The 10,747-nt window shown below is 41.9% G+C and overlaps 3 protein-coding genes across 3 annotated transcripts in view; 2 read left to right on the top strand and 1 right to left on the bottom strand.

Annotated features, from left to right (window-relative positions):
- Window positions 1-2,279: 2,279 nt before the first annotated feature.
- LOC104955394 (methyltransferase-like protein 25) lies at window positions 2,280-3,606 on the bottom strand. Its single transcript, XM_010782720.1, has 3 exons — window positions 3,322-3,606; window positions 2,859-3,041; window positions 2,280-2,329 (listed from the first exon to the last, which is right to left on the bottom strand). The coding sequence occupies exons 1-3, from the start codon at window positions 3,545-3,547 to the stop codon at window positions 2,280-2,282; spliced, it is 459 nt and encodes a 152-aa protein (XP_010781022.1). The 5' UTR covers window positions 3,548-3,606.
- Window positions 3,607-4,000: 394 nt separating this feature from the next.
- On the top strand, window positions 4,001-4,931 carry LOC104955170 (thyroid transcription factor 1-associated protein 26 homolog). Its single transcript, XM_010782416.1, has 2 exons — window positions 4,001-4,252; window positions 4,536-4,931. Exons 1-2 carry the CDS (start codon window positions 4,108-4,110, stop codon window positions 4,904-4,906), a joined length of 516 nt encoding a protein of 171 aa, XP_010780718.1. The 5' UTR covers window positions 4,001-4,107; the 3' UTR covers window positions 4,907-4,931.
- A 1,603-nt stretch (window positions 4,932-6,534) lies between these two features.
- Window positions 6,535-10,747, top strand: part of mettl25 (methyltransferase like 25) — a 13,372-nt gene continuing 9,159 nt past the window's right edge. Inside the window, exons 1-3 of the mRNA XM_010782415.1 lie at window positions 6,535-6,642; window positions 7,504-8,043; window positions 8,304-8,451. Of these exons, the coding sequence (XP_010780717.1) occupies window positions 6,544-6,642; window positions 7,504-8,043; window positions 8,304-8,451 (787 nt within the window). The 5' untranslated portion in view covers window positions 6,535-6,543. The remainder of the gene's footprint in view (window positions 6,643-7,503; window positions 8,044-8,303; window positions 8,452-10,747) is intronic.

The following is a 10,747-nucleotide window of genomic DNA, read 5'->3' as shown; positions in this document are numbered from 1 at the left end:
TATACATTTTTTACCAATGTTTTCATGCCTGATTATGGAAAAATAAATGCATTATGGCAACTTAACTTAAATAAAATCACTAGAGGTCCATAAAACCATTTATCAGCACTTTTGAATGCATGCAGTACATTAATCCAAGTAAAGTGCATTTTCTTTTTCTCTGAGGAAACTACAACAAATGCATCAGAACAAAAGCCAGGTGGCTTTAAACTGGCATAAAATCTAGGCCAGTAGGCCTACACAAAATATGTAAATAAGACTCGTAGACACCGAGGCTTTCACCCAACAAGCAAGTGCACCCCGCCTAAGTGTCATTGCATACTACAATGTCGCGGATAAATCGCCACACTGCATGTAACGCTATTACCAATGAAATTACAATTGAGAATTTCAATGAATCTGTAAATAAGGTCTGTCTGTCCTCATAAGGGGCAAAGTAGAAACATGTATAAAGGATACACCAAAAGTGAAAACTGGATACAAAATCACAATCACTTACAAATTGAAATACAATTTCAAGAATCTGCAATAAGGGTTGTCTGTCCTCATGAGCAATGTAACCACATTGTATCCTTCGTACCGAAAAGTATCAATACTATGAGCCTGTGCTGCTGTCCATTTCCCCCTAATGATAACCTGAGATGGGTGAATTATAACTCACAATGGAAATGTTCGAAAGTGGATAGAGTAGACTGTAGAACTAGATACACTTATGAAAGGGCCAGCTTGTCTACTTATAAGAAAAGTGGGAGGTTCTTTTTAATTGAACAGTTAGCTTTCTGCTTATCAGCCATAAGTCTGTTCCTCTTCTCTCAGCACATGAGAGGCAGTGCTGAATCAGTCTCTCGCTGTCAGTGCTTGTGATTTGATCTTACTCCGCATATTGTCCGGTGTTTTGATTTCAAGTGGTGGAGTAATCCGAAGGGTGAAAGTCTTTGCAGTTACACCCCCTCGAGAAATGTCAGCTGAACACGTTTTACAAATCGCAATCCGCGCCTCTTTCTCTGATATTTTTAAATATCTCCAAGCGGCAGACATGTTGGTTGTGAGCCAGCCGCGAGCATGGTCGCGCGCCGTGCTTGTCGCCGCGTTTTGATTACGTCATCACAACAACACGTTGGCTTAACAACGTAACCCTGTTCTCTGACATTCGGTGATATTTTTTCGGTGCTAGAACCCTTTCGGCCGAAAGCCGAAAGGGCCTTTTTAACCATTTTCGGCCGATAATTTTCGGCGGCCGAATATTCGGTGCATCCCTACTGGTTTTAGTGCCATGTGTCTCCTTGCAGTTAAAACCTTGCCCATCTCCATTATTGACCATACATTCATGGAGTCTGGACACAGCAAGATGGAATGTGACAGTGTTCATGCAGCCATTGAGACCGACAGAAAAAAAGGGCCTTTGTACAGTTCGGAGGGGTACTACTGTACACTCTTGTGAGGATGGCAAGGAGGAACAGGCCATAGAAGGTGATTGAGCTTGGGTACAGTGACTTTCTGGATTTCAAGTCCTTCTCACAACACACTAGGGCTGCTCAATTATGGCAAAAATCATAATCACGATTATTTTGGTCAATATTGATATCACGATTATTAAATACGATTATTCATTGACTTTGAAAACATCCATTTATTGAACTTAAAAAAATAATAATAATTTGAACAGTATCTTTTTAACAGTTGATTACCCTGAACTTTAAGTATAACTCAACTGCAAAGTATTCAGCTAAAGCCACATCTTTTTTAACTTCCCCACGACATTTGTCATATAGGGCAGGCAGTGCAGATCTGGTGAAATGATACCGAGATGGCATCGCGTAACGCTTGTCCATAGTGTTAGCCAGTTGCTTAAACCCCTGGTTGCTAACCGTGCTAACCGGGCACATGTCTTTAGCTATGTAGAATGTGATGGCATGTGTTATATCTTTGTGTCCTTGCGAGCTGCTTGAGTAGGCCGTTGCACTGTAAAGTGCATCCTTAATTGATGACTGTGATGTGGTGGATGAAGTCGAGGGGGCACGCTCGTGAACTGTCAACAGGGGGGGGGGGGCCTCGCTGCGGGGAAACTGTGGACCTCGTTGCAAGCCAAAATCGTAATCGAAATTAAAATACGATTAATTGCACAGCCCTACAACACAGAAACAGAACCAAAGACACAGAGGGACAAACAGTTTGTTGGCAGAAAATGAAATGGCTGTGCTACAAAAAAGAGGATCCGAAAAGGATTCAGTTCAAATATGAGCTGTCCGAGCAAACTGCAAGTTGGAGACCAGAGGTCCTCATGCAATTGAACCAAAGAAGATGCACACAGGTCCACCTGGGATCACTGCTGTGAAAAAGAAAGACGTACTCACACAAATGGGAGTATCCCTCACTCCTATGTGGACTTCTACCAGTCTTTGCAAGTCATTCAGGCAGAGTAGGCTAGTATGTCTGAAACGTACATGATCTGCATGAAATATGCTGTTGTCGTATATAATTATATTGCTATATTTGACATTCCCAATGTTCTAAAGTCTTTTTTGATTTGCCAAACAGTTATTAGGCCAGGTTTAATGTAATTTATTGTTATTCAGTGAACTAATGTGATAAAAAATAGAAGAATATTTTTTTCAATGAAAGTCAAAATATTGCTCATTAAGTATATTGTCATCCACATGTTTATGAAGTTTTCATATTAAATATTGAATTTAATAAAGAAAGTAAGGACAAAGTATGGTCATTTTTTGTTTTGGCTCTCCTGTAAAGTTGGTCAAATGTCCCTCTGGTTCTCACCCCTCGAAATGTTTTTTAGCCATACATACCCAAAATGTTTCCTAAATAATTTTCATGAAATGAAACAATGTGTTCAGACATACCCATAGTTGCTGCTGGAGCTCTGGACTCAGCCCTGCTCTCTCTGAGGGCCTGCAGCAGCTCGTCCCTGCTCATACACACTCCAAGACCAGGGAGGGAGTGAGCTCTGGCGGCCCGCAACAGTTCACAAGCATCCACCAGCCGGTCTGTTTCATTGCAGAACCCGAATGTGGTCTTGGATTGATCTATCAAGGAAGACAGACACAGAAATAAATGTAAGATTATAGGATAGCTAGGGTTTTAGGCAACACCCCTCATGCAATTCATCATTTGAGAAATTATACAGTAGGATGTATAACCTGGAAACCCAAAACTTAAGTTAAATCAGTAGTAAATCATTTATCAACCACTATTAGTGATTTCATTTGTTACAACTTTCAAAACCTGTATACATGATGCCTTATGAGATATTGGCCTCCATAATGATTCTCTACAAGCCTAATATGAAGAAGTGTATTTGTTTACCCTTTGCTCTGTGTTGTGGCTCCCACTGCTGGTCACTGCCGTCATTACAGGAGCTAAATGTTGACAGGACCTCCTGAGGTGGCACGGCCGTGAATCGGTTCCACGCGTCCTGAGTGTAAAACTCCACAGTGTGAGCATTAGCGATGTTCAGAGTTATAGATAGAAACTGCTTAACTTCATCTATACGACGTTGTATTTCCGTAATGCAGTATGAGGAGGATGACATATTAAAAAGCTCTCTAAAGATAGCCCGAGTGAAGCATGAAGTGTTCCTGGCTGCATGTACCTCACAGGCAAAAGTAGTAGAAAATACTCTTCGATGGTTTTATAATAAAATGTGAACAAGAACCCTTTTTAACATATGACGAGCAAACATAAAAGGGAATACATTTAACGTTTGCACAATATGTTGCAATTTTAGTCAAGCCAAGCGGCACGTTATAAAAATTAAAATAACGAATAGCCTCATTTGGCATGTTATTAACACAATGATATTGATTTAACTTTAAAACTAATTATATTCAAGCATGTCAGCCCATTCGGTTAAAACATGTTGCTGAGTACATTTTTGCACCATGTAACAAATATAGAAATATCCTAATATTAAATGAATCACCTCAAGAATCAAGATATTTTGGATCGAAATCGAATTCTCCGCGATTGACTGTTCATGACTGGCACGTGTACGTCATCACATCGCGTCTTTAACACAAATCGCATGCAGGCTAAGCTTAACCCGCATGAGTTTTGTAAACATTTCACTTTTCCTGGCAAATTCTAACTGAAATGGCACCAACAGATAACAAAAAAAAGGATCATAAGTTTGTGGCAAAAGCTGGTAACTGGAAGAAACCACAAAATACCCTACATGGTGTCAAGAAGAGGAAATGGGTCCCCGACAACAAAGTATTTGAAGGCAGTGTTAAAGAAGGTACGCTTTTAGCTAGTACACTTACAGGTAGAAAGAAACAGTAAGGAGATCATCATTGAGGGTTTAGTTAATTCACCCACATGCAAACACTTCACATGCATATACATTTTTTTTGAGAAGCATTATACTCTTTCATATTCTTAAAATGTTTGTGGATATTATGTCCACTATATTCATTATAAATTCAAATTCAATTGTTTAATTTGAATTAAAATAAATCTCACCACTCCCCATTTCAACAAATTGTCATCTTAATAATTCTTGCTATGCCTTTTGTCTCCAGGACAAGGTTTCGCTTTAAAAAGAAAGGAAAAAGTCAAACATGAGTACAACAAACTGCTGCGTAAGGAGAAAAGGAGGACCCCTGCGTCCAAAGCTCTCTACAAGGAGGAGTACCCCGAACACCTCCGCCATCTATACGTGGCCGAGGCAGAGAAACTGAGGAACGAGGCCTGGACCCATCGCCTTAATAGGACCAAGCAGAGACTGTTAGGGCAGGAGAAAAGAGAAGAGACAGCTGAACATGATGAAGATGATGCTCCTGCTGAAGCTGAAGCTGCTGAACCAGTTCCAGAAGATGCTGGTGGATCTGAGCAGACAGATGCTGGACCTGTGAACTCTGAACCAGCAGCATCCTCAGAGAAAGACAGGTAAGAAAACATCTGAACACTCAGCTCTACAACACATCACCTCTGGCTGGCAGAGAACTCTCTGCTCCATAGTTTATCTTAGAATAAAATCACACTGTACATTTTAGATTTATATTTTCAGTTTAATATTTATTATTCCATCGGTCACATACTTATGTATATACAATACCTTGCTTTATATCTTGTTATTGCTCATTTGTAAATTCAACATGGATATTTTCTACTTTCTTGTTTATTTCTTGTCTTTTAATTTGTATTGTACAATACCATGTATTTTTATGCTGCTGCAACACAAACATTTTCCCAAATTGGGATCAATAAAGTACTATCTTAACTTATCTTAATGCATAGTGCTGACATTAAGTGAGCAGTAACACCTGAATTTGTGAGATATTAAGTGAATTAAGTAGTTAAAGGGCCCATTTCATGCTTTTCTGGCTATTACCCGTCCCCTTGTGTGTTATGTAGCTTTTTCTGCATGTAAACGGTCTGCAGAGTCACAAACCCTCAAAGTACACCCTGTAGGGAGTAACACTCTAACACAGAAAATACCTGTCTGTGCTGCCCCAGAACGCCTCGTTGGAGATTTCTCTTTTTCCATTTCTTTCTTCCGGGAACCAATTTGGACCAATCCGCGGACATCCACGCACGCACGCACGCACGCACGCACGCACGCACGCACGCACGCAGACCCCACGCAGCATTCTCATCTGTTTGTCATTACTGGTGTCATTTTCTGGTTGCTAACAAACGCCATTGTAACAGATAATCACTGATGTTCAGCTGTAACGGTGGTGGACTCATCAGAACGGAGTGGGCGAGCTGACCAATCAGAGCACAGTGGGCTCACAGGGATGGGGGGGGGGGGCAGGAGCTCCAACAAGCCGTGTAGGACAGAGTGAATACTAGGGATGTGCATCTCCATCACTGAGGCCGATGCGATGCGCATCTCGATACGATACATTAACGATGCATTTGAAACACCAGGCGATTCNAAGGAAACTTAGTTTCTACAGATCCATCTTCAACAGAGAATTCAACTCATAAGAGATCAGCACATGCATGTTCCAGTATCTGTCAACTCTTTCAGGTACTGAGCAGTACCTGAAAGAGTTGACAGATACTGGAACATGCATGTGCTGATCTCTTATGAGTTGAATTCTCTGTTGAAGATGGATCTGTAGAAACTAAGTTTCCTTTGTCACTCAGCATTGACTTTGAATCCTGGATTATTTCATTCTCTTCATCAAGCTCTTCTGCATCTTGAAATAAGCTTAGTAACACTTCTTCAGCAGTGAAAAGCTTTCTTCTCATGGTTGACCTAGCTTGCTTACATGGTGTCAGCTATTTTGACTCAAGTGCTATCCAAAGGCTTTACCCATAATACATTTCTCAGGGCCAAAAGGGCGTAAGTGCACTTACGTCCTTTTGGCCCCAAATAGTTCAGTGTGTTCTGTATTAGGTATTTTGGTTTTTGATGAATAACTCTGGATTGGTTTAGAATTCACATGCACCCTTTTGGCAGTAGAAAGAGCTCATCGATAGCTTTCATTTGATATATAACTCATTTTGGACCAAAATGTCACTTACGCCCCTCTGGTTCTCACCCCTCGATTTGTTCTTCCTAACTTAGGTGCTGAGATGGAGACAGATGAGTTTATGAATTCCAAGAAATCTCATGAGGTCCAATCCATGTCTGAGGTGGTGGCCTGTCTGGCCCAGCACTGTGGAGTGAAACAGGTCAAGTTACATTTTAAATTAATACCCTAAAAGGCCATGTTAAAGGTGTCCTATCATGCAAACTGCACTTTTTTATGTCTTTTATACATAAATACGTATGTGTCCCCGGTATGTAAGGGAACTCACAAAGTGAAAATAAAACCTTCTCTCTTTTCCTCCGTACCCAAATCTCTAAAAACGGGGGAACAACGGAGCTGATCCAGATTTGCTGCCAATATGACGTAATATCGGAAATGTGGGCTGGCTTTACGCCAATGGCCCTATCAGAAACGTTGCTATCGGAAACAATGTGCAGCGTGTTTTGGACGTAATATGGTCTGTGTTTACATTAGCAAGCATCGCTAACACTCAGAGCTAACGCTGTACTGGAGAGAGTATGTGCAAAAAAGCAGGACATTTAAAAAAAAGGAACTCACCTTGTGGTAAACCCACAAGAAAAAAAGCATTTGAGTTCCATACTGTTTCAGAAATAACCCTTGATGTGTTTGGATCATGATATGGCGTTTAATCACGGCAGCGTTCAGCTGCATCTGAGCAGAGCGGACAGCTCGTCACAGAACTCACAATGTGCCTTGCCGTGCTCAAAATGGGGCGGGGCCAGCAGATAATCAGCCATTCTCTAACAGGGCTTAAACAGGGATTTGAGGGATGTCTAAAACGCATGATTTGGTATTTTGAGCAAAACACATCATAGATATGTTTTGTATATATTTGTATATATCTGAGACCCATAATATGTGCCTAAAATTAGCATGATAGGAGATCTTTAAGGACAGACTTGAACCCTCAACAGGAGGAAGTTTATCTTAGTAGCCTGAGCTTTGCTCATATTTCTTCTTCCATTGTTCCTCTCCCCCCCAGGTGATAGATGTAGGCTCAGGGAAAGGCTACCTGAGCTCCTTCCTCTCCCTGCAGTATGGCCTCCACGTCTACGGCATCGACTCCTCCAGCTCCAACACCCACGGAGCCCAGGAGAGGAACAGGAAGCTGAAGAAGTTCTCCAGGGCGTACCAGAAACACAACAAGGCAGTGAGGGCACAAGGAAAGGCTGCACATTCACCTCAGGAGGAGTCAGAAGAAATAAAACCTGGAGTGGAGGGAGACAATGATTTTTCACATGGAGACGGGGTAGGGTTGTCACAAGAGGAGGAAAAAGAATGGGATTCAGAGCCAAACCAAGAACAGGACTTCTTCCTTAGTGCCCTATCAGTGGATGTGATGCAGCCTTCATCCCCCAGAGTTCCCTCCAGCCAGCTCACTGATGAGGAGAGGGAGAGGAGGAAGAGGGAGAGCCTGGAGAGGAAAGCTCAGAACAGAACCAGTGCCAACGACATGTTTTCCCCTCTCACTTCTTATGTTACTGCGGAAACTGAGCTCCGAGAGCTTATCGACGAGCTGGAGGTGAGCAAATCCAAAGTATAAAAAAAGATCCGAAAATATTTAGTGGTTGCATATAGCTGCACGATTCCCACTGGCGCTCATGAAATTATGAGTCTATCACAGCAGCTGGAGTTTGCATTGCTGGAACAAGTGTGGGGCGTTATCTCGGTGCCAAATCCGCAGCGCGTCATCATCAATAAACTTAACCATCGATCACCACCCCTCCCCTCTTTTTCTTCTTCTGTTCTCTCCTTTCCCTGCATGCTTTCTTCAAATTCCAGGATGCGGTCATGGTCGGCCTGCACACGTGTGGCGACTTGGCTCCCAGCACCCTGAGGATGTTTGTGGCTAAACCGGAGCTGTCCGCAGTCTGTAGCGTGGGCTGCTGCTATCACCTGCTGTCTGAGGAGTTTGACCCTGCCGGACAGGGTAACCTCTCTCACACACTCTCACACACACACTCTCTCTCTCTCTCACACACTCACACACACACACACACACACACACACACACACACACACACACACACACACACACACACACACACACACACACACACACACACACACACACAGTGTGTGAACAGTGAGTAGAGGAGAGGGCTGAGCATGCAGCCTTGAGGAGCCCCGGTGTTGAGGATCAGGGTGGAGGATGTGATGTTTCCCACCCGGACTGCCTGGGGTCTGCCCGTCAGGTAGTTCAGGATCCAATCACAGAGGGCGCTGTTGAGCCTGAGGTCTCTGAGCTTGATGGCCAGCTTGGAGGGCACAATGGTATTGAATGCTGAACTGTAATCAATGAACAGCATTCTCACATATGTGTTCCTCTGGTCCAGGTGTGAGAGGGCAGTGTGGATGGTGTGGGCTATGGCGTCGTCTGTGGACCACAGAATTCTGTGATCAGTTTTAGAAGGAAAAAAAAACGTTTAGGGTCAATTCTCTGTTAGTGTTGCAACAATAAATGGTATGATGTGTAACTTGACCTGCTTGAAATTTCAAAACGATAATTTTTTCATAATGGTGGCTGTAATCTGAAACATCTTTGTCTTGCTGGCCTAATTAGTTTTGTTGCCAGCATAGTGAACCTGGAAATGTTGAGTACCCCAAAGTTTTATGTTAGAAATGTATAGTACAGGTCCCCAGCACATAGAAACATTTCTAACTTAAAACTTTGGTGTACTCAACATTTCCAGGTTCACAATGCTGGCAACTAGACGTTGAGGTCATGTTGAACTGGATGATTTACTGTGTCCCTCCTGAGAGCAGAAAGCTTACAATGTGTTGGTGTACAGAGCTTTTAATACAAACAAGTTGAGCTTGAAACATTAGCTCTGATAAAGGTAGAACAAAGTCAACAGTTCATGTTGTGCTGTACATGTACACGCATTTAAACATAAATGCTGTATTAAATCTTATTCTGGCATAGTAATACTAATTAGTACATTACTAAATTGTATTGTATTGGGTATTGGAACACACTTTACTTTTTCCTCTAGCATAATGATTAGAGTGGTACTAAATAGAACGGTTTAAAAATGGAACACCATACATCTTCTCTAGCATACAAATCAATAAGTACAGCGGTATAGATATCGGAACGCAGTTCAAATTAAATGTATCATTTTATTTCGGCAGTATGCTTGGAACACATAGTATATCTTTCTCTGGCATACTAACCTATAAGGTAGGCCTACTTAATAGTACATGGGAATCGGGAATGCACAATAAGTGTTTCCCTGGTATTCTAAATAGTACGGTAGGTATTGGAACGCTATGCTTGTTGTCACTCAGTTAAATGTCTGTAGTAGAGCCATATGGAATAATAACCGCTCCCTAACAGCAGGTGGTAGTAATGCTCAGTGTAGCTTTACAGCGGTTGTATTGTTTTTAAAGTAGAAGAAGAAGTCCGTCGTGGACCAATACGTTCCTATTATAAATCCATGGGACCAATTGCAAAGCGCCAGTACATCACAAAGAAGAAGAAGAAGAAGAACGTGGACCAATGAGAGCTAAGATGTGTGAGGATGCGGGAAGCACAGTGTTCGACAGGTCTCTAGATGAATCTTCACGTCCATGAGATGAAGTGACAGCGCGTTTCTGACTTATTTCTGCGTCTCTTCTGTTTCAGTCAAACAGGTGAGCTGTTGTTAAAGTTACTGCTGTTGTTTTTTCTTCTAATAATGCGGTAGTTCTCTAAAATGCTACAGGGTTTGCTCTCCTCTCAGCTGTCAGACATGAAGGCAGGCTGTCAACAAAGTGTCACTATCTGTATGTATCTTATCTGTATCTATCGGACATGTTACTACACGTGCTGGTCGCACACAGAGGCGGGGGCGCGCACAGGATGATAATACACACATAAGAGCATCCTATCTTTATATTCTAATAAATAAATGAGGGACATATTTAATTTTGGACAAAGGAGAAAAAGATAGTGTTCAAGATTTCAAAATGTTGGTCCAGTTTAAAGTCAGAGCAAGCAAAACACCATGAAATACTATGATTGATGTTTGTGTTTTTGAGACAGAATGAAAAAAACATTCACTCAGCACTAACATATCTGCTTGGAGGGGGCCACTGGAGGGGGAGGGGGATCAAGCTCAGTGTTCATGTGTCCCCCCGGTCCCCCCCAGTGTTTGTAAAGAATAAATATATATATATATATATATATATATATATATATATATACAGAGGTGGGAAGTATTGGAGTACAAATACTTTGTTAC

The sequence above is a fragment of the Notothenia coriiceps genome, unplaced genomic scaffold (assembly GCF_000735185.1).
Source record: "Notothenia coriiceps isolate Sejong01 unplaced genomic scaffold, NC01 NC01_scaffold00024667, whole genome shotgun sequence".
Taxonomy (NCBI): domain Eukaryota; kingdom Metazoa; phylum Chordata; class Actinopteri; order Perciformes; family Nototheniidae; genus Notothenia; species Notothenia coriiceps.
This window is presented reverse-complemented; position numbering and strand designations above follow the sequence as displayed.